Source organism: Drosophila persimilis, unplaced genomic scaffold (assembly GCF_003286085.1).
Source record: "Drosophila persimilis strain 14011-0111.01,24,50 unplaced genomic scaffold, DperRS2 tig00000000-arrow-pilon, whole genome shotgun sequence".
In the NCBI taxonomy this organism is placed as follows: Eukaryota; Metazoa; Arthropoda; class Insecta; order Diptera; family Drosophilidae; genus Drosophila; species Drosophila persimilis.
Window position 1 is genome coordinate 12,155,946 of NW_020825288.1, and position 21,586 is coordinate 12,177,531.

At 46.5% G+C, this 21,586-nt stretch overlaps 6 protein-coding genes across 11 annotated transcripts in view; 3 read left to right on the forward strand and 3 right to left on the reverse strand.

Annotated features, from left to right (window-relative positions):
• LOC6588101 overlaps positions 1 to 12,056 on the reverse strand; it is a 41,902-nt gene extending 29,846 nt beyond the window's left edge. For all 4 annotated transcript variants that reach the window (XM_026986953.1, XM_026986947.1, XM_026986958.1 and 1 more), the window contains exon 1: positions 10,733 to 12,056. In XM_026986953.1, the coding sequence (XP_026842754.1) occupies positions 10,733 to 11,381 (649 nt within the window). In that variant the 5' untranslated portion in view covers positions 11,382 to 12,056. The remainder of the gene's footprint in view (positions 1 to 10,732) is intronic.
• A 1,501-nt stretch (positions 12,057 to 13,557) lies between these two features.
• LOC6588110 (U1 small nuclear ribonucleoprotein C) lies at positions 13,558 to 14,190 on the forward strand. The gene has a single exon (XM_002013332.2). It carries the CDS (start codon positions 13,598 to 13,600, stop codon positions 14,036 to 14,038), a length of 441 nt encoding a protein of 146 aa, XP_002013368.1. The 5' UTR covers positions 13,558 to 13,597; the 3' UTR covers positions 14,039 to 14,190.
• Positions 14,170 to 15,671, reverse strand: LOC6588091 (deoxynucleoside kinase). Its single transcript, XM_002013333.2, has 4 exons — positions 15,587 to 15,671; positions 14,937 to 15,288; positions 14,607 to 14,877; positions 14,170 to 14,537 (listed from the first exon to the last, which is right to left on the reverse strand). Exons 1-4 carry the CDS (start codon positions 15,606 to 15,608, stop codon positions 14,388 to 14,390), a joined length of 795 nt encoding a protein of 264 aa, XP_002013369.2. The 5' UTR covers positions 15,609 to 15,671; the 3' UTR covers positions 14,170 to 14,387.
• A 299-nt stretch (positions 15,672 to 15,970) lies between these two features.
• On the forward strand, positions 15,971 to 17,845 carry LOC6588129 (WD40 repeat-containing protein SMU1). Its single transcript, XM_002013334.2, has 5 exons — positions 15,971 to 16,015; positions 16,085 to 16,151; positions 16,208 to 16,466; positions 16,523 to 17,601; positions 17,662 to 17,845. The coding sequence occupies exons 1-5, from the start codon at positions 15,990 to 15,992 to the stop codon at positions 17,758 to 17,760; spliced, it is 1,530 nt and encodes a 509-aa protein (XP_002013370.1). The 5' UTR covers positions 15,971 to 15,989; the 3' UTR covers positions 17,761 to 17,845.
• Positions 17,846 to 17,921: 76 nt separating this feature from the next.
• On the forward strand, positions 17,922 to 18,533 carry LOC6588136. 2 transcript variants are annotated; one of them, XM_026988473.1, is made up of 2 exons: positions 17,922 to 18,227; positions 18,280 to 18,533. In XM_026988473.1, exons 1-2 carry the CDS (start codon positions 18,098 to 18,100, stop codon positions 18,486 to 18,488), a joined length of 339 nt encoding a protein of 112 aa, XP_026844274.1. In that variant the 5' UTR covers positions 17,922 to 18,097; the 3' UTR covers positions 18,489 to 18,533. The 2 variants fall into 2 exon arrangements, with proteins under 2 accessions (XP_026844274.1, XP_002013371.1); XM_002013335.2 differs by having other exon boundaries at positions 18,295 to 18,533.
• Positions 18,534 to 18,705: 172 nt separating this feature from the next.
• LOC6588153 (cubilin) overlaps positions 18,706 to 21,586 on the reverse strand; it is a 42,571-nt gene continuing 39,690 nt past the window's right edge. The window contains exon 17 of one of the 2 annotated variants that reach the window (XM_026984298.1): positions 18,706 to 21,575. In XM_026984298.1, the coding sequence (XP_026840099.1) occupies positions 21,268 to 21,575 (308 nt within the window). In that variant the 3' untranslated portion in view covers positions 18,706 to 21,267. The remainder of the gene's footprint in view (positions 21,576 to 21,586) is intronic. The other variant, XM_026984285.1, reaches the window with a different exon arrangement.

Here is a 21,586-nt window from a genome sequence, read left to right on the forward strand (position 1 = left end):
GGCTGCTGCTGCTGCTGCTGCTGCTGCTCCACAAAAGTCCCCATAATAATTAAGAACAAATTCATTTACACTTTCAAATGCCGCCTCCAGATCTTTCCCTTTCTTTTCGGGTTTTTTTGACAATGTTTTGAGCGTTGGGGAGTTTATTTATTTATTTGTTGTGAATGTGAAATGCATTTTGTGTAAAAAACAAAGCGACAAACAAGCAGAGCAGGCGGAGCCCAGATTGCTCTTCTGTGAGGCGCAACGACAGCTGCCTGGGCCCGGGGAGGGGGAGTATTTCAGATGCGCGGCAAGTTTATTGAACTCCCCATCTGGATGCCTCCCTGTCGGACTTTGCCCTCTCTCTGGCAATTGCAAAACAATGCAGAAGCTGTCCTCCCCTCGAGCCACACCACATATCGCATATCGTAGGAATTGGGTCAGTGTGCTCATTAAAGCCGGAGCCGTGAACTTTTTGCTGATCTTTGGCGCTCTGCCTAGCCCCTACCCGGCCGAACGTTTTATGATTTCATTAATGCAACGCACGCACAATGTGTGTGCCCCGCCCCGCCCCGCCCCGCCCAGCCCCGACTCGCCTTTGAAGTACCCATTTTCTCTTTCTGTCTAGCCCCTAAATGGAGGCTAAACTGCCTCATTAAAATGGCATTGTCGACGGTTCGAATTGGAATTCAAACGCCAGGTTGCATTTCCGGTTGTGTGACAGTTGCCACAAAGGCTGCTGCAAGCGCCACTCGTCACCCGCCACTCGCCGGATGTTCGAAAAGAAATCGGGGGGAAATGCCATCAAACAATATTCAATGTTCGATGCCTAACAACAGAATTAGGGCCCAAAAGCACTTGAGCCCTCGAGCCATCCAGCGAGGGTTGTACAACGCTGATTATTGTGTTTTGTTGCATTGTTAAACAATTATGCGGCATTTCCTCCCGATGCGAATCCATTTGATGACACTTTAAGTACCGGTTGCAGCCATCCACCACCCAAAAGGCCGCATAGCCACACAGCTGCTCCCGTGACCCAGTGCTCGTCGAGTAAAACAGGGAAAGGAGAGCAATTGCATTTGTTTCCGCATTCGCATTCGCGTCCGCATCCGCGTCACGGCTCATTGACTACTGGAGAAATATTAAACAAAAGGGGAATCAGAGTTTGACCCAATTGATGGATGGCATGCCCAAGGGGTTCCGGTTTGGGTTCCCGTTTCGGGGTTGCGGGGTTGCGGGATTTCGGGTTGGAGGTAAACAAAGAGAGCAACAGCTTCAAATTCTGTGCAGACTTTCGTAGAGGATCTTTTGTGATGCTCTGTGGAGCATTTTACCTAAAAGATTCAACAGAATGTTGATCCAGCAGGGAAGAGAGAAGGAAAGAGCTCAAAAATGCCAAAACAAAATACATGCCGTGTGCATAACGAGGAGTATAACTTGAAGTTCAGCCTAGGAAGCACCACGACTTCTTTTAGCTTTTAGCTTTTAGCTCCCAACTACTCAGAAAATGTACTAGTAATACATGTCCTGTGCATGACCAGGATTACATCATAATGTTCAGGTTAAAGTTCGTACATCTAGATTCTTTAAAATGAGATAATATAGTGGAATGCGAGGGCTATAATTGAATGGAACAAAAGAGAATTAACTATCCCTTCCTTTAGGGCATAAAACATTCGAATATCTCCTCAAAAAGTATCCTTTCTTATTGTATATACAACTTGTACAGCTCCAAAAATAAAAAAGAAACAGCAAAAGTCTTTTACATAAACAATCTTTCACATTCCGATTGCTCGCTTGAGGTTCCCGTCCCCTCAGAGACTATCTCTCAGCGCCATATCCGTCGCCGGTTTGGATTATAACATAATTTACGTCTCTTCCGCTTGGGCGGCATTGTAATCATGGCTCCCCCTCCGCCCTCCGCCCACCGACTCCGGCTCCGGCTACGGCTACGATTCCCTATTCTGCGCGGAGTCTGGGCTTGGCTAAGCGTCACAAAAATGCGGCTAACCGACTCCTATCTGGCTCTGGCTGTGGCTCTGACTCTGACTCTCTCTCTCTCTGTCGAACTCTATCCGGCCCCCGCCTCGGTTGCCTGCCCCTTTTCGATTTGCCCTAATGTCAGGGCATTGTAATTGCATTTCGTGCTGAACTTCTGGTCCTACACCGCAGACGAGAGTCAAGGCAGAGGCAGAGACAGCGACAGAGGCAGAGATCTGTGGCATCCCAAAAAAAAAACACGATTTCAACTCTGGAGTTATAGCTGGAGCTTTTTTCTGTGGCTTTCAACTGCGTGATGGGATTGTATCTGTGTATCTGTGTATCTGTGGGCCGCACAATGTAGCCAATATCTGAGAGTCGGCATCTTTGGTGGCCCGACGCCATCATCGTTGTGGAGTCAGAGACAGAGCGGCAAAGCGGTAGAGCGGCAGAGAGCGAGAAACCAGAGCCAGATCTCGTTTGGTTTGCCATTTGTCTATAGATTCCAATCTGGCAGAGCTTTCGGGTTTTTAATCGCTTTGGGATTGGGTTCTCTTGAACTTTTGTGGAACCTTTACCTTGGAATTAGCTGGAATTGTGGCAGAAACCGCAACATATGCCCTCCACTACACAAAAACTGTATCAAAAGAGATCTCATCTCTCGATTCTCTCCCGCTCTGGGCACATCTGTCAGGCCTACTGCCACGTGTGGTACGTGGTACTCGGGCAAGTATCTATGTTTTTCGTAGCTCAGCTCGGCCTGTTTTTATATCCGTATCTCTATCTGGTTTTCGGCTTAAGCGTATTAAAGCGACTCTAAAAACACATTCAGTTCCTACCCCTAATGGACGGACCGTACCGCACCGCACGCCCCTAAGCCCTAAGTGAGCCTCCAGCTGCTGCTCCTGCGACTGCTGGGTTCTGTTTCCTATTCCATCTCAAGTGGCCGACTGGATTTTCGGGGCATAGACAATCTAATTACCGCTTTCAGTGTGCGTTTAGCGTAAATGATAGCGCACAGGGCCAGGGGCATGCCTCACAAACGCACACATGTGCGTAATAAATATACGGGAGGGGGCATGCCACGGCTGAGCGGGTTCCACCAGCTTCCGTGCCCACACCCACACCCCCAGCCCCCAGCCCACAGCCCACAGCCCGCAGCTACGCGTTCACCTGCCGTCTGGCAACTCTTTCTTCCACTTTTTATTCGGCTGCCCTTTTTTTGGGGGAAGGCTTACCATTAAGTCGCACTGCGTGGCCTCCCACTCCTGACTCCCGATCCAGCTCCCAATGGGGCCAGCCATGACGGAGAGAGAGAGCTACCCACGCACTCTGCCACCACACCACCCATATGGCGGGCTCCATGCCCCGCTTAAGCTGATCAAAATGCAACATCTATGGACTCCTACTGGTTGGGATGGCATGGCCTGACTGGATGACTGGATGACTGAATGACTGAATGACTCTCTGGGTTGACTGACTGGTTGACGGCATGACGCGGCTTAATTGGCCATTACGAGGCGGAGGCGAAGACGACGGCGGCTGCGTCTGGGGCTGCATAAGAGGCTCTTGTCTTGCGCAAGTTCCAGGCTTCCAACCGCCAGAAACAGAAACAGAGCCATGGGGAGAGTGAGAAAGAGAGAGATTCTCTCTGGTTGTCTTTCAGGTTTTTCTCGGATAATGGAAAATGATATTGTACCGTTGCAGCGCAGTGCTTTGTCTATATGCAAATCAAGTGAAAGCAGGCAGAGCCCTCCGAGGCTTTAGAAGCAACAAGTTGTCCAAAAACTCCAATATTCTATCCCAGAAATGGGTCAAAGTGCGGGCTAATCGGCAGAGGGATATGTGTTCCCCTTTTTTATTCATTTTCCTGCAAACTAAATTAGGAAAAATCCTAAATCTTGACCTGAAGTCCAGAGATTATTCCTACGGCAAAGGATTTAGTTAGTGCCGTGCCCCATGTGCCGCATGTGCTACAGTTGTTCAACACGCAGAGATAAACATCCAAAAATGATGTCACTCAAGCTGCCTCTGCCTCTGTCTCCACCTCCACCTCCCCAAAAAAAACATGCTCCACAGAATCATGTAAAAAAATTGAGAAAGAGACAAAAGCCCTGGGAAGAAAGAACAAAAAGAGTATCTGAAAAGAGCACACAGCCGGCAGGGAGGAAGGGGAGGGGCAATCAGAGCAACGTGTTTTGTATCTAATGAATTGCGAGGCGGGAACTTGTGCTGCTGCTGCTGCCGCTTCTGTTGCATCGTTTAGTCAGGGTAAATGCCGCAACTTCAGTTATAATTACGACAAACAATGAATAAAAGATACGAGCTCTATTCGTGAAGAGATCACGCGATTGTTGGGTGCGTTTCGTCGTCTGTTAGGGATAGAAGACAGAAGAATGCGATGGATTGAAGCCAGGTGGTGCCGATTGGGGTAGGGGAACACAAGCAAGGGGTGAAGGGTTTATGTATTGAGGAGAGGTGGCAACATATGTAACAGGAGTCACCCCCTAAGGGAAGGGAATGTGTTAATGCGATACAAAAGTACCTCCTTCCTTGTTCTCTTCCCTTCCCCGCGATTTATTCTTCGATGCACAAGCGAAAAAGTGCAACAACAAAATACATGTAGTGTGCATGACAAGAAAATAAATAAATCCTCAACTGGAGAGTCGCTATTGGTGTGTTCAACGGCTTCCAAATTGAAAAAGCGTGCCCATCGCTGATCCCTAAGATCGCTTTAAGTTCCCCCCATTTAGTGTATTCGTTCGGAGCCCCCTACTAGTGCCAGGTATTGCCACACTCACCCCACAAACACACCTTGGAATCCCTATCAGAAGGCGGGGCGGTGTAAACATGTGATACGAGTACGTACTCGCTTGATAAGATATCTAAAAACGAAAGCCTAGACCATTATATCATAAATAGTAGACCATCAAATCTAGTTTCTGAACGGCATTGGCAAGGTTGCGCCTACCGTCTATTGCCTATCGCCAGAGGCAGCTGCTGCTGCTGCTGGTCCCTGTCTTCGAATCGATTCGGGGATTAATTCCCATGCAAGTACGGCCTGTGCCACACCCCGGGATCCCCGGGGTAGAGCGTACAGGGTACAGGGGCCTTTGTGATTAATTTGCATGTGACATGAGCTACGAGATATGATCAGAGCGCATCAGCTGTGCCTCTCGGTGCCTCCCAGGGCCTCCCCTCGTGACACCAGCGGGGGGACCATATTTTGGTAAGGGAAAACTTGTTTTTATGCCACAAACAAAGCAATTTTCGCACTGACGCGTCCTCCATCCAGGTGAGACCCTCCTCGACAGGGGTAAATTATGAATGCAGCGCGCTAGGGGTTGAACGGGTTGCTTGCAACATAGAGCGGCGTACATTTTGGCAGCACCATTTACAGTGTCTGTCTCTCTGCGGTTTACAATGGCCGGAACGAATACTTTACCTGGGAGACGAGGCAGGACGAGGGATAAGGGACAGGGTCAGGAGCGAGCGAGGCGAGGCGAGTCTCTTGGCTCATCTGTCGCCCGGCATTGCGTGATGTTTGCCTGATGAATGAGAGTGAAAAATGAAACACAAGTTGCCGGTGCTGCTGTTGCAATCAGTCGTCCGGAAATCAGCACAGACAGGCAGTAAAAGAGACAGAGAGAAGGGGAGGAAGGAAGGTACATAGGAAGAGGACTTCCAGGTGAGACAGTCAGACGAAGGGACATTAAGACTGCATTATGAAACGCCGCAGTGGGGCGACAAAGTGTTTCCATTTGGGATTTCTCCTGTGCCGTGCCTCATGTGTGCCGTGCGTTTATGTAATGCCTCTTCCTCTTGGCCTCCCGAGAAGCCTTAAAGCTTCCCCAAAACGAAGAGCCAACAACGAAACGGGGGAAAAGCACTTGAAGTTCTCTCTGGGCAGCAGAGAATTCCCAGAAACAAGTTCGAACCCGAGACGGAGACGGAGATCTCGCGGCAGGAGAGGCTGAAAATTCTGTGAGAAATTCCAATGGTAATGCAAGGTAATGGTCGCTGGTTGCTGGTCGCTGGTCTCTGGCTTCCCAGGCTGTTTCCTCGCTGATGATGCTGCCGCTGCTCCGCCCTGCCCCTGGGTTCGCGTAGCTTGCTTGATTAGTGACGCTGTTTACCTGCGGCATGATGCTGTGTGTTGTACGTGTGGTACAGGTTTGTGGAACGAATCTATAAACTGAAATAGCATGCTGCCCCGGCCAGACAGATACGAGGCTGTGTCTGTGTTTTACTGTAGTTTTACCAATGGAAATTCCAACGCACAATTTTCGCAGTGCTTTCCCTAAACGCCCACGTGTTGTGCTCTACCTTTGGAACCGTCTGCAATTTCCTCCTCTCTGCCCGTTGTCCTGTGTCTCCTGCTGCTCCCAGCCTTTGGGTTATTTACAAAACACGTTTCGTCAGCATTTAATTGAAATGCCATTAAATTTCCACTGGCCCTGGGGCAGCACATTCTCTTTCTCGCTGCCGCATTCTCATGCAAATAGAAGCGTAGAAACAGATTAGAAAGTCCAGCGGGATGCCACAAGTGGCTGCTTGGTTGCGTGGCCTCTTGGAGAGGCTCTTAAATGGTTAATGCGGGTGCAGCGTCTCCAAGAGGTGTTTACGACAGGCTCTTAGGCAGTGCCTAGAGAACCCCTCAATGGCCTGGAAGTGCCATTAATCAAGGCAGCACGAATCGGATCCCATGCGACACTATCAAACGGTTCCCCCCTCCCTTACCAGTGCGGCAGGGGCAGCTTGAAAGGTAAACAGACAAAAGCCATCGACAGACAGACAGACAGACAGACAGATAGACAGCCAGACAGACACATCAATTTTAAAGTTCTCTCATTCTTTATTCTTCGGTTTACGAAATGGAAAAGCGCAGCGCATGAAATCCGAACGAAACAGCAGCGCGATCGAATCGTTCTGTCTTCGATCTCCCAACCTATCGATGGGGCTGCCTCTCTGTGAATGGTGGAGAGGTGGAGTGGAGTGGGGCGGGGTGGGGAGTGGAGTAGGGGGACGCATAGCTTAAAGTTCAATGACTGAAAAGGTGCGTTGTTCTGACTGCGGTTGTCGTTCTTCTTGTTGCTGCTTCTCCTGCTGCTGCGGTTGCCTAGAAATCCATCAAAGCCCCGGCGATGCGGGCCACTTTGACTTGGACTCCATTTATATTGGCCATTTGGTTTTGGTTCTCTGCGCCCGGCTAGCGAAAACGTGCAAAAATGCGGCCTGAGCTGCAGCCCGACCACGATCGGCAATCAATCTGCAGATTCCAGTCGCGAGGAGCGGCACGCAACAAGCAATCTTCTCCTCTCCTCCCCCTCTCCCTCTCCCTCGCCTTCTGCTCCGTTGCCGTTGAACTTGTGGCCTTAAGTGGCTGCTGCTGCTGCTGCTGCTGCAAGTGTAGCACCAAGTTGGGTAAACACCAGCCTCAGTGGAGGAAAACAAGCTGCCTCAAAAGTACGTATTATCTAAAAGGCAGAGATACACAGAGAGTTACAGAGTAAATATTGTATAAGCAAGAGCTCGGTTTAGGTTTGGCTGTGCAACTGCGGATGTGGCAAGTAGTTTCCATAAGAAGACTGAGAGACTGTCTATCATTAGTTAATCCTGCAGTTCCATCAACAGCACATTGGTACTCGAATTTAATCCCAAAATGCTAGTGCCGAATGGTTCTCTGTTCGTGGATATTCGAAAGAAATGTAGCCGTTCGCTTATGGGCAACTTATACAATAAATTACACGAATAATTTCCTATTGGAAGAGGCAAGAAGTTTTCCTAGCATTTCCTTCTCTTGAAATAGGGCTTAAGCCCTTCCTCCGCTTAAGCTCTCAGATTCCAAGCCTGTACCAGGACCAGGACCGGTATCCGTTCTCCTCCTTGGTTGTTTACGCCCAGACGATGACAGACGCGTCTATTTATCTGCATCTCTGTATCTGGCGGGTCTTTTGCTTGGTTGGTTTACAATTTGGTTTTGCGCTTCAAGTGAGAGAAAAATGTTGGGAAAATAAACAAAACAACAACAAAAAAGCCAGCAAGAATTCCAGTCAGAGGATGAGCGCACCGCCGCATCGTACCGATCCCATCTGAACCGAACCGAACCGAACCGAGATGAACTGAAGTGGATTGGCCCCAAAACCAAAAACAACAAAAAAAAAGGGGTGGGGGGGGGGCCCTGGGCAAACTTTGGGCTGCAACAATCAAATGCTCATCAGCGCACTTGAAAAATAATGCGTTTAAGACAAAAAGAGAGACCCAGAGATACAAACACAGGCACAGGCACAGGCGCAGACACAGATAGAGTCAGGCAGTATCTAGATACAGATACGGATACGGACCGGCAGACAGAAAACGCACTCTGTATCTGTATCTGTATCTGTTTCTTTTCTGGTATCCATGTACATATGTATGTATCTTTCTTTTTTTGGCCGGGCATTTTCATTGCTGGTTTTATTTTTCGTTGGCTTGTTTGTTTAGTTTTGTGGCAGCACACACACACGCAACGGCAGCTAAATGTTGCAGGTGGGAACAGGTTTTCGTGGTTGTTGTCTGCTCGGTGTTCGGTGTTCGGTGTTCGGATGCGGGCCATATCTCTTTTGGTCTTTCGGTCTCTCCCTCTCTCTCCATCTTTTGTACGGCGCGCGTTATTTATGCCCCACTGTGGCTGTAATTACAAATTTTTGTTTCCTGCAAAGCCTTTGAGCATGTGTGAGTGTTTGTATCTTTCGGATGATGATGCCCACGCTCACATGTGGCAGACACAAACGCGTACTACTGTTTCGAAGTATCTGTATTCTAAGTACAACAGGAGAGGCGGCGGCCCTTTTCAAAGTGCTGTGCCAAAAGCGCCCGCTGCGCCTAAGCATTCGCTGTTGCTTGATCAGTCCAGGCACGTAGCATATAGTAGCAGATAGCTGCCACTGCAACATGTTGCCGGGGCAATATGGCAGATCGATTGATGGCTAGTTAGGTAGAGAGGCAGCCAACGGGAACAGCCAGCGCTTTCTGCGGTAAGAATTGCAGGAGCCACCGACCGACCGGCTGTGTCTCACGCACGGCTGCTCTCCTGCCACAGGCACAGCCACAACCACTGGCAGCCCCCTTTTTCGGAGCGGCAGTTGCATGGTGGTAGTGGAGTGGTAGTTAACATTTGCCACAAATGGCGCGATGTAATGGCATTTCTAATATGGGCACATTAATGACTAGAGCACACAGGTGGGATGGAAAGGAGGGGGGATGGAACCATTGTGTGCCATTGCCGTTTGCAAAATTAACAACCTCCGATGTAGCCAGCCCCTCTTTGTGTTCTTGTTCTTTATCGAGCTTCAATACCTGAGCAATTAGTGCGACATTTTGTGGCACACAGTCAGAGTCAGAGCCAAAGGCAGAGGCAGCTGTCCCTGTGTCTTGAGCAGCTGACAAGCACCCAGAGGGCTATGGAGAGGGGCGGGGGAAGAGTAAGCAAAGTGAGCTCTTGCAAAATGACAGCTGACAATGGATGGGCCAACGGCACACCACGCCACTCCTCATGCAACAACAACAACAACAAAATACAAAAGGAATATTGCTGCAGTCAGCGTCGGGCCAGTCGGGCGTCGAGATTTTCATGAAATTATTGAAAATTTTCAAGCGAAAAAATACATTTTTTGGATTTGCCAGCGAAAAACGATAAAGTGCTGTGCCCACACAAAAATGGAGAACAGAAATTGGGTTCACAGCACAGTTTGACAGCCACTGCATAACCTGTTGCTGTTGTGCCACACGAATCACTATGAAGGGGGGGGGGGGGGGGGCGGTGGCACAGAGAGTGGGGTAAGCACCTGCCCCATAAACGGCCATTCGTGTTGGCCACAATTTAACACAAGGTCGCGAAAACAATAAGCCAAACGACTCGAGACTCCGCTTATCTCTGCTCTGCTCGGCTCCGCTGTAATTGTAGAAGTCGGAGCTGGTCGAAGGAACTAATTGTGTGAGCAGAGACCATGGAGGGAGACCAGAGCCGGGCAGAGCCCCATCTCTATCCGCACCCGCACCCGCACCCACAAATGGGGGAACAAAGCGAAAGCGGAGGAGGCGACAAAATAAACAAGGTGTTAATTTCCACGTAAACCGCCTGTACTCCCTAGAGGCCTCTTTTAGGTGTACCCTTTGGGTGGAAGGGTATTCCGAATAGGAGTTTGAACTAGACTTTATTTTCCTCAGAGTATGAAATAGCCATATGTACTCTTACAGAATAAGAACACATATTTAATATTTAATTAAGAATCACACTTTATATATGCCTCATACGGGTACATACTCCTCTCTTAGGGGTATTATGTAGGGTAATTAAAGCTTCGCCTTTGTCTCATCTTTCCTTTTCGTTCTCTCTTCTCTTCTCTTCTCGCGTCTTCTTTGTGCCTGTGTGCAAATTGAATTCCCGATTCCCGTGACTGTGTTTTTGCGAAAGCAGATAAGATTTCAGCACGTTTCATGCTGCCGCCGCCTGGCCGCCTGGCCGCCACCCACACACAGAAGCCGCAGCACCGTCGCGCATACAGAGCGCATGCAGAGGGGAGGCAGAGAGAGAGAGAGAGAGAGCGAGAGATGACAAAAGATAAGCACGCCTTTGATAACGCACTTGACTTTGCCATTCCCCCCCGAGCCCTGCTCCTCCCCTGCTCAATCATCAAAGCAATGAATGAGAATGTGGGCATTCACACATTGTATTCGTTTAATTAAAGGATACACTTAGAGGTTCATTGGATCATTCAAAGATACTTACGAACTGTGACCATTTTCGGATCGTAGGCACACACGCGCCGCTCCACGGCCGCTATCTTGCGCTGGACCCGCCCGGCCCGCTCGCCCACCGACTGCAGGTCCCGCTGCAGATCGTCGAAGATGTCGCTGGCGATGAGCACCAGGCTGGCCAGCTGCCGCAGGGCATTGCTCAGGGTGATGTTGCTGATGGAGTCGAACTCGTGGCCGGAGACGACTTTCGAGGAGCCGGCGGTGGGTGAATGTGGGGCGCTGGCGTTCCGCGCCATCGTCGGACGCTGCTGGCTGGGGTGCCGCGAATTGGGCAACGACTGGGAGGCACGACTCGGGCCGTGCGTCGGCGAGGTCGAGAGGAATTCGACGTGCTGCTTCAGCTTCTTCATGGGAAGGGCCGCTGGTGGGTGGGGCTGACCGGCTCCGTCCTCTCCATCCCCGTTCACATGCACCAGGACTCTGGTCAGCGAGGGCGAGGTGGGCGAGGTGGCCCGGCAGTCGGCGACATCCGTTCCCGCCTCTGGCGACTGCTTGTTGATGCAGTTGTTGTTTTTGCACTTGCCGGGCGCACAGTGGAAGCGGGTGGAGGCATGTCCAAGGCTGGCGGCCGTCGCCTGGGCCACATTTACGGGTTGCACCACGCGCTGTACAAAGGGCATCTCTTGGCTGCTTGGATGCTGGCTTCACTAGCTGCTGCTCCTCCTCCTCATTGACTTGGGGCACTGCTCACGTACGGATCGGGCACTAGATTCATACCACACAAACACTATCTCTGCGTCTGCCTTTTAGCCAAAAAACAAAGAGCGAGAGAGACACAAACTCACACTGGTACAGACAGAGAAACTGGTCAAACAACTTCTGGGCTTGAATCCTCTGCAGCTTCAGATTCCGTCTCCTGCTTTACCTATTGTTGTCTGTTTTCGGCTCTCGGCCGCCGCATAAATTCCTTTGCTTTTGGCCGTTTTCTGTGGCTGCTGGCTGCACACACGCACACAAACTAGTTGGTCGCTTGGGGCGACGCTGCTGCTGCTGCTGCCTGGCACTGGTTTAATTGAAAGCAAGCCGGGACCGGCGTTTGGGGCGACACTGTGAACTGGTTTATGCTCTGCACTTTACACCGCATTATGCATTAACGTGGCCTGAACCGACAAAACCCGACACCAACACCAACCAATTTACACGCCGAACACGATTTTGTAATAATTACTCTTTTATGGCTCTACTCTGTTTTGCTGCCGCCGCTTTTATTGCCGGTACGCGTGTTCCCCGCTCATTCGCAGCTTTCAAAAGGTGTGGACGAAATCAAGAACGATAACAAACCGCGCGCACGTCTTGCTCGTTTGCCGGGTCAAAAAAAACAGCCGATTAGCGATGAGCCAGGATGGTGCTAGAGCTACACTACCCTCGATATTACTATCGACGCATAGACATTTTCCGATGGTAGTTTACTATCGACCCTCAGAAATATACCATAATATACCGTCTCATTTTAAAAATATACCGTAAATATACTGTCGAATTCAAGTTATATTTTACATATTCCTCGTTTTTTATATTCCGTGGAATATTACTAGCTATATAGAACATTTAGCCATGCCCAAGTAATTTTATCCGATTAGTGAATCTAATTTCCAATTGACTGGTTTAAAATAACACTTGCTTTTATTGCATTTTGCGTATAAAGAGGTTTTAGCGAAAATGGTCAAACAAGTAAAACGAAAGAGGATAGTCGTTCCTATTGATCAATTTTTATATTCCGTCGAATATTATTAGCTAGATAAAACAATTCACCATGCCCACATAATTTTATACGATTTATGAATCAATTTTGTACTTAACTGGTTTATTCTAAATACTTGCTTATATTGGTCAATAGGTCAAACAAAAAAGGTTTTAGCGAAATAGGTCGAACAAAAAAGGTTTTAGCGAAATAGGTAAAAACAAAAACACGAAAGAGGATAGTCGTTCCTATTGATCAATTTAAAGATTCCGTTGAATAATGCCGGCTAGCTAAAATCCTTAGTTCTGCCCACGTCATTTTAGGCCGTTGATGAATAAATTTTAAATTTGAAATTGAACATTTCAAGACTGGCTAGTTTGTTGTCCTTGCTTTTATTGTATTTTGGCTGAACAAAAAAGTTCAACAAAAAAACAATCGCACTGTTGCTGGTATTTGAAGACATGATGCGTGTATAGGCCTTTGTAATTAAAGTATGCACATAATCTAAAATTATGGAATGGGACTCATTGTTTCTACCGATTCATACCCGATTCAAAGAGTGCAAAAAAGAGATTTGAAGACAGCAAAAAGAGCCAATAAACGATTTAAAGAAAGCAGTTCGGCCATCGATACTATCGAAATATAAATTCTTTAAAGGTGAATGAGCGAAAATGATTTAAATGCAATCCATTGGAATAAATGATGCACGTGAGTACGATTTGAGTGCGAAAATTAAACATTTTCAATTGTGGTTCACTATCAATGGAAGCACTGCGCAATCAACGAAGAGGAATTATTGAACAAAACAGCAAACACATAACATTCGGCTCATTTCAAATCAAAAAACGTATAAAAAACCTTTCGACTCTGGTAGATCGTTAGGATTTTCTTAGTTTCACATTCTTTTACATTTTTGCTTTATTAAATTTAAAATAAAACGGCCAGGAAGGTGATTATACAGTAGATCAGAATTACCCGATATTTTTGGGGCAGTGTAACCACACGAATTTAATTTACACCTTCTATCGATAGCTTCGTTTTTGACAACCCTGACCACGTACGGTCACACTTTTAAAATTTAGAAATAAATAAAGCATTTTCCCTGTAAAATAGAATAAACCAAAGAAAAAATTGGTTTGCAAACTAAGCAGCAGCATGCCAAAGTACTACTGCGACTATTGTGACACCTACCTGACGCACGACTCGCCCTCGGTGCGCAAAACACACTGCACGGGCCGCAAGCATCGCGACAATGTGAAGTTCTACTACCAGAAGTGGATGGAGGAGCAGGCCCAGCATCTGATTGATGCCACCACGGCGGCATTCAAGGCCGGCAAGATAACGAACAATCCTTTTGCTGGCGGACCCTCATCGGCGCCGCCCAAGCCGTCTGGCGTGTCCATCCCGCCGCCCAACATGGGTGCGCCGCCGCGTCCTGGTATGCCTGGCATGCCGTTTATGCCGCCTATGATGAACCCCATGATGACTGGAATGCGTCCGCCGCCCATTATGAATCCCATGGCCATGATGGGACCGCCACCGCCGCTGGGCACCATCCCGGGTGTCCGTCCGCCCATCATGAATGGACCAAAGTGACAAAAACACGACCTGCCAGAGAACAATCAAGATCATCGGCATTAATTAAGAGCTAGAGCATAAGTAACCTCAATTGCAAATAAAAAATAAATACATATTTAAATGTACTTTTATACGAAACATAAACCGTGTAATTTTGCCACAGATCGAAAGACATATACGCTTTTATTACACTTTTGGACTTACATATGTGCTATAGTAGAAGATTAGAATATAATGTGATTATAATTGTTATTGTAGGTGTTTATCATAGGATGCAAGTGTTCTATTAAGTTATATTGGGGATTTCCCCTCCATTGCCTGACAACATCGTCATTACTAAAGTAAAAATCACCGATCAGATCATTGGTTATCTGGACATTCGTTGGCGTTTGCTGGGCGAGACTAGTACTTGAGGCGGCTGATGCGTGCCCGAGATAGCATCGAATATACTCGACTCCGAACGCTGGTACTCGCTGCTAATGTTCTCCAGAGTCAAGTCGGCGTCCAGCACCAACACCTGAAACATCAAAAATACAGCTTAATTTGAGGAACTCGTGTGCATCTCTGGAGACGATCGAGTACTAACCTTGCAGGCCTGATTCCGGCGGTTATGTATGAGCCAATCCTCGTGCAGTTCGTGCAGCTCCTGGAGATACTTGAGCGGCACACAGCTCTCTTCGGAGCGGGCACGTTGTCGAATGCGTTCATGCGCCACTTCCGGGGACGTTCGCAAGTAGATAATGAGATCGGCCTGAACATGTATGGACTCTTCAATGAACTTGTACCATTCCTGCAGAGTGTTGTACATGCCCGTCTCCAGCGAACCATTGCGGTGCATGTTCTCCACAAAGCAGTACCTAATTGTAGAATGTTAAAACCGGATTCTGAACAGAGTAGGAAGGGGGTGGGGCCTTACCGGGAGCTAAAAATGGAGCGCTCCATTATTTTTAGCTTCTTGTCGGTGGGCGCTGTGTGTGCCTGCAGCATGGTTAGCGTGACATAAGACTGAAAGGGCATTGCCCACTTCTTGGGTTCCTTGTACATCCGCTCTAGCAGATTCACACCGTTTACGTTGCGCCACTTCTCCACAGGCTCAGTGAGCAGGCAGATCTCGTCCCTGTACTTCTCAAAGTGGTTCAAATACGTGGTCTTGCCGCTGCCGATGTTGCCCTCGATCAGTACCGTGAAGGGCTGCGTGCCCTCGGCGTACTTTTTGCCCTGCCTCGAGCTGGCTGCTGCTACGGACATCATGGCAGATAAACAGCGATCTGGACGTGAAAAACAGTCGGGAATGTAGTCAAATGTGATGGTTTCTTTTGTATTCTGACTAGCGCCAAGAAAGAGCACTGTACTGTAGGGCTGGTCGAGTAAAACTAACCACCAACACAGATGATCTCGTCATTTGCCGCCGAAGAAAAGCGCGGGAAAAAAACATTGTATTCTTTGTTTTCGTTGCCATCAACAGCTGGGCTGGTTAAAGGTGGAAAAGGGGTAGGGGTATGTGTGGGTCGTGGTCTAAAATAAATCTTAGCCTAAGGAATTGATTTACAGGCTAGTTTTAATTACCAATATACTGAATAATTTTCATCTCATGTAATGGGATATAAGTAGGGAATGGCAATGATGTACATATGATCTCCTACATCCGATGACTGGATACAGAAGCATCTATATAATGCAGATACTTAAATGCCAGCAGCATGAGGAAAACTCGTTTTTTATTTTAAAAGGACACGGTATTTCACAATAAATGCATTTGCGAATGGAGACTTTATTGAAAAAAGAACAGCTGACTTATCGATACACAACTTTGAACTATTGGTTCAAATTCCGATTACTTACAGCTGTTTGGCCGGCGAAATTATCGCCCGCAATTGTCATCTCGAAGACGCATTTTTGTCAATATTTTCAGAAAATTGTAAATAAATAAGAAAAAGAGATTTTAAGCGTACTTCTTTCCTTCAACAGCATGTCTATAGAAATCGAATCAGCCGAGTGAGTACATAAAAGGTGCCCCAGCGTGTCCTGCATGTGTAATTTTCCTTCCATCCACCCCCTCAACAGCGTGATTCGGCTTATCCAGCAGTACCTGAAGGAGTCAAATCTTATGAAGACGCTGCAGACCCTGCAAGTGAGTCCAACCGCCCTCCTCAGACAAATTTAAGAAATCTAGTTTCCCCACCACAGGAGGAAACGGGTGTCTCCCTAAACACAGTGGACAGCGTCGATGGTTTCGTCCAGGACATCTCCAATGGCCACTGGGACACGGTGCTGAAGGTGACGCAATCCCTGAAGCTGCCCGACAAGAAACTGCTCAATCTCTATGAGCAAATCGTGCTGGAGCTGATAGAACTGCGGGAGCTGGGCGCAGCCCGTTCCCTGTTGCGGCAAACGGATCCCATGAGCATGTTGAAGCAGCAAGAGCCCGAGCGGTACATTCATTTAGGTATTGTATTGGATTCGGGCTCCTTGGATAAACGTTCAAGTGTGGATCTTTCGCAGAAAACATGTTGCAGCGTGCATACTTCGATCCCCGTGAAGCGTATGCGGAAGGCAGCAGCAAGGAGAAGCGCCGCACAGCCATCTCACAAGAGCTGAGCGGTGAGGTGCATGTGGTGCCCTCGTCCAGGCTCTTGGCCTTGCTGGGTCAAGCCCTAAAATGGCAACAGCATCAGGGACTTCTTCCTCCTGGTACCACGATCGATTTGTTCCGCGGCAAGGCGGCCATGAAAGATCAGGAGGAGGAAATGTATCCCACACAGCTGTTCCGGCAGATCAAGTTCGGACAAAAGTCGCACGTGGAGTGCGCTCAGTTCTCGCCAGATGGGCAGTACTTGATAACCGGAAGTGTCGACGGATTCCTGGAGGTGTGGAACTTCACGACTGGCAAAGTGCGAAAGGATTTGAAGTACCAGGCGCAGGACCAGTTCATGATGATGGAGCAGGCGGTTCTAGCCCTGAATTTCTCGCGCGATTCTGAAATGGTGGCCTCTGGTGCCCAGGATGGCCAGATCAAAGTGTGGCGCATCATCACCGGCCAATGCCTGCGAAAATTTGAGAAGGCCCACACCAAGGGCATTACCTGCCTGCAGTTCTCCCGCGATAACAGCCAAGTGCTGAGTGCCTCCTTTGACTACACGGTGCGACTGCACGGCCTGAAGTCAGGCAAGATGCTCAAAGAGTTCAAAGGCCACTCATCCTTTGTCAACGAGGCCACATTCACGCCTGACGGCCACAGCGTACTCAGCGCTTCCTCCGATGGCACGGTCAAGGTGTGGTCCCTCAAAACCACAGAGTGCGTCGCCACCTACAAACCGCTGGGCAATGAGCTGGCGGTCAACACTGTCCTCATCCTGCCCAAGAATCCCGAGCACTTCATTGTCTGCAACAGATCGAACACGGTGGTAATCATGAACATGCAGGGCCAGATTGTGCGATCATTCTCGTCGGGTAAGCGCGAGGGTGGAGCCTTTATCTCGGCTACTCTTTCACCGCGCGGCGAGTTCATCTACTGTGCTGGCGAGGATCAGGTGCTCTACTGTTTCTCCGTCTCCTCGGGTAAACTGGAACGTACTTTGAATGTGAGTTTTTACTGACATTACACTCGTTGCTGGTCCCTTGTAAATACTTTTATTTAACAGGTTCATGAAAAAGATGTCATTGGCCTGTCCCATCATCCGCACCAGAATCTTCTGGCCAGCTACAGCGAGGATGGACTGCTGAAGCTTTGGAAGCCATAGATCACCTAAGCGTTTGCCAATTGACTTTCGTACCTAGTTTTAGTTCCAGAAATACACCTACTGCCCCCGATTACGATTACTTTAAGTTTCGAGGTGTTTTCTTGGATTTTCTCTTGCCCTGCCCTTTCCCCACATCAATATCTTCAATCGTGTCTCCATATGAAACAAATTGACTTTAATTAAGCATTATGCAAAGCGACAACGTGCGCAGCCGTCTCCCAGGGCCCTAATCCGCAGAGCACAGAGCTTGCTTCAATTGCTGGCTCAGCGCTTAAATTAGTCGAGCAACCACACTCAACGGGTTCACTTGACAGCCCCAGTCCCAGACCCAGTCAGCATGAAGAGCGACGAGATCATTGACAAAATACGCAACAAGCTGAAGGAGTCGGACCCTGGCCGCCGCACTGTGGTCAACACGTTTCAGTTCAACTTCACCGATGCCGACGGCAAGCTAATCAAGAGCATGGGTGAGTGAGTGCTGGACCATTGGCCAGACCACCGATGACCGTCTCACTGTAGTCTTTGATTTCAAAGCATTGAACATCTACGAGGGCAGTGCAGCCAGTGCCGATGGACAGGTTACTATATCCGATGAGGATTTCTATCTGGTCGGCACCAAACAGAAGACTTTCCAGGAGATTTTACAGCAGGACAAGGCAAAAATCGAGGGCGATGAAGAGGCAATCAACAAAATGTTGCAGAAATTTCGTATAAATTCCCAGAACTGAAGTATATCTGATAAACGTACACCTACAATCACATATATGTAGATATATAAATGCGTTTTTGTATTCATTTAAAAATAATCGTAGCACTGTTCCGGCCGCCAAGGATTGTAACAAAATAAATAACTGCAAAATAAACATTTTCTTTTGAATGAAAGATTAACCCTGTTAACCCTCCACCCATCTCAGTAATTGTAAAAATTGTTTCAACGTTTTGAAATTCAATTGGTTTTATTATTCATTTATTTAATTACCTTTATTTATATTTAATGTTAACATGGAATTGTTTTTGTAGGTGTTTCCTTTTAATTTGAAATTTTTGGTTTCTTTGGCGTATTATTATTATTTTTCAACTATTTTTTCTGTTATTTGGCACGACGCAACGTTTTGGTGCCAATGAGTGCGTCTGAGATTCTGAATTTGATTTCTGACTGCTGTTTTTGTTTCTGGTCTCGGATTCGGATTTGAATTCTTTTTGGATTCATCTGTGTGCTCCTGGCCTGCCTGGCTTCTTGCTTACTTTTAGATTTAATTGTAAATTTAACATTTGCTCTTTTGGGGTGTTTTATTTTAACTTTTAGTGTTACCTTAGTAAACGCTTTTTAGTTTAAAACATCTCTTCTTGGGGGAGGTTTCATTGGGGCTTGCTTTCTCGAACATTTTATTTGCGTTTTTCATTAGTTTTCTGCTTTAGTACTATTTCCTTTTTAATTTATTTTTAATTTTTATTGCTAAAACACAAATTCCGATTTTGTTTATTAACTAATTGAATTGTTTGTTTCTGGGTTTCTTCCTCCTTTTTTTTTAATATTTGGTTTTATGCAATACAACAACAAAATTTGTACACTTAAACTAAAGTTTTTTTATACGAATTATTTCTTAGGATTTACTTGATCATTATGCGCTTTTAATGCAACAATTTAACAACGTTTTACTTCCTCAAGGTAATTGTATTTACTTTCTGTTTTACTCATTACTTATTTATTTTTGTTTTATTAATTTAGCATTTGTAACACCTACATACGTTTATTATAAATGGTTTTTACGTTAAACGGTTTATGTTTCCTTCGCTGATTTAAGCCATTTTCTTTAATTTCGAATGCTTTCTGCTGCAAAACGTACGTGCGCTATGAAACCAATACTTATTCATTTGACTTTACGAAACATTAGGGAATTTACTATCGATTGAGAGCTCCAAAACGGAGGAAACTGACTGAACGAAACCTTAAAATATACACATAAATATAAAAATAATTACAATACAATAAATGAACACTATAATATAATAATAGTTGGATGTAAACGATTGCCAAATCTTGGTTTGGCGAAAAGGAAATTAAATTGAAATTGATTTCTCGATTTGTATTTGTATTTGTATTTGTGTTTAGTTCATTTTAGTTTAGTTTCTTGTATAATTTATTTTATTATTATCGTTCCCTTTAGCGTATACATTTTTATAAATATTTTGTTCGCCTTAAATGTTTATAAAAATGTGCTTAAATAGACAAAAATCTTTGAATTTATCCCGTTTTATCTCCAACCCATTTCCGTTTCTCGAATCCATTTACCATTAAATATTTACCATTTTTGGGGCCGCTAATGAATGCTTTATTTAATTTCCTTCGCTTATAAACTCCTCGATCTAGCATTATTTAACTCTGCGCTTTTACTCTTTGCTGGAAGATACAGTTTTGATAGTCACTAATTCTTTTATTTATGCATTTTTCCACCTCTCGCCACTGCGGTTTTTGTTCTTGTTTTTTGTTTGTTGTATGTTTGATTTTTGTGTAGCTTCAAGTGTCGAAGATTTGTTGTATTGTACGTACAAAATGTGTAAATAAGGAGTCATGTCATGCGCATATGATTAGGTAGTTAAATATTATTGTTTTATGCCCTTTAGTGTGTTGCTGCTGCCTCTATTCTGTATTGGTTTTATCTATCGATTTTGGTTCGCGAGAATGTGTATTCATTTATTGGCGCTAACGCTCATCGTCTCGCTTTTTGTATAATTAATTCAATTTATGCTTCACCTAAATATTACTCGTATCAAATATAAAAATCAACAACTTTATTTTTTTGTTTTTTGTTTGGTTTTCCCCTTGTCTGCGGTCTCTTGTGGCTATGAAAATGATCGTACTTCCGGCACTTCCTCTTCTTCTACTTCTCGCTTTTTACACATCTGTCCTTCTGTCGCCCTGCGCTCTCTCCATGCGCCATACGTATTTCGCTATGTGTATAATGTAGTATATTTAAATGTAGCTATTATTTGTTTGTTGCTTCCTATCCTTCCTATACTTTCCATCCTTCGATTTCTTCTGCTATTGAAACGCGCGCCTCGCTAATCGTGTTAATCGCAACTACAATATGATCGCCCTACTGTACTTATTTAGCGTCATCGTTTTCCTCATCCTCTAATACCTACTACCTCTATAGATCCTCCGCTCGCTCATTAAATATATGTCTTAATCAATTCGCATTTTTGCATAATTTCTTGTCTTTTAGGTATTGTTAACTTTTGAATTACTGTTTCTGCTTCTGTTCTGTTCTGTTCTGTTCTGTTCTGTCCAGTTTATCTGTCGTTTATCTTGTCTCCTTGCCTCGACCACGTGTCCGAGTGTATCTGTGTTCGCCACGTGTATCTGTGTACTATATGTAAAACTACTTCACTTGCTCTGCAAAGTTGCTCTGTTCGCCATTTACCTAGTTAGCCTTAGTCTAAATGCGTCTTAAAACCGAAACTGAAAGTCACGATAAAAATGCCTAAAAATGCTCTAAACCATCGTTAAACGTTCGCCATTTGGTTGACATGATCGATGTTGTCCTCATCGAAATGCACATCGTTGATGAATATGTCCGCGACCAGATCGTCCTCGTCCAAGTCCAGATCATCATCGTCGTCATCCTCTCCGTTGGACATCAGGCCGTGTCCCATGTCCACACCGGCAATGCATATGTGGGGCGGCGGTGGCACGCTCGTCGGCGGCAATGGGGCTGGTGGTATGATCAGGTTACCGCTGTTGATGCCATGCAAACTGCCCGCTATACTAGCCCCGCCACTCTGCAAATGCCTCCGACTGGAGCTGAGACCCGCTGGAAAGCAA

Excerpts from the sequence above, each read along its gene's own strand:
- LOC6588110 (XM_002013332.2), top strand. The coding sequence starts at position 13,598 with ATGCCAAAGTACTACTGCGACTATTGTGACACCTACCTGACGCACGAC.
- LOC6588136 (XM_026988473.1), top strand. The coding sequence starts at position 18,098 with ATGAAGAGCGACGAGATCATTGACAAAATACGCAACAAGCTGAAGGAG. Across the intron at positions 18,228-18,279 it reads CAAGCTAATCAAGAGCATGG|TCTTTGATTTCAAAGCATTG; the intron begins GTGAGTGAGTGC and ends GTCTCACTGTAG.
- LOC6588129 (XM_002013334.2), top strand. The coding sequence starts at position 15,990 with ATGTCTATAGAAATCGAATCAGCCGA. Across the intron at positions 16,016-16,084 it reads ATAGAAATCGAATCAGCCGA|CGTGATTCGGCTTATCCAGC; the intron begins GTGAGTACATAA and ends CCCCCTCAACAG. Across the intron at positions 16,152-16,207 it reads AGACGCTGCAGACCCTGCAA|GAGGAAACGGGTGTCTCCCT; the intron begins GTGAGTCCAACC and ends TCCCCACCACAG.
- LOC6588091 (XM_002013333.2), bottom strand. The coding sequence starts at position 15,608 with ATGAAAATTATTCAGTATATTG. Across the intron at positions 14,878-14,936 it reads CGCTCCATTTTTAGCTCCCG|GTACTGCTTTGTGGAGAACA; the intron begins GTAAGGCCCCAC and ends TTCTACAATTAG. Across the intron at positions 14,538-14,606 it reads GCCGGAATCAGGCCTGCAAG|GTGTTGGTGCTGGACGCCGA; the intron begins GTTAGTACTCGA and ends TTGATGTTTCAG.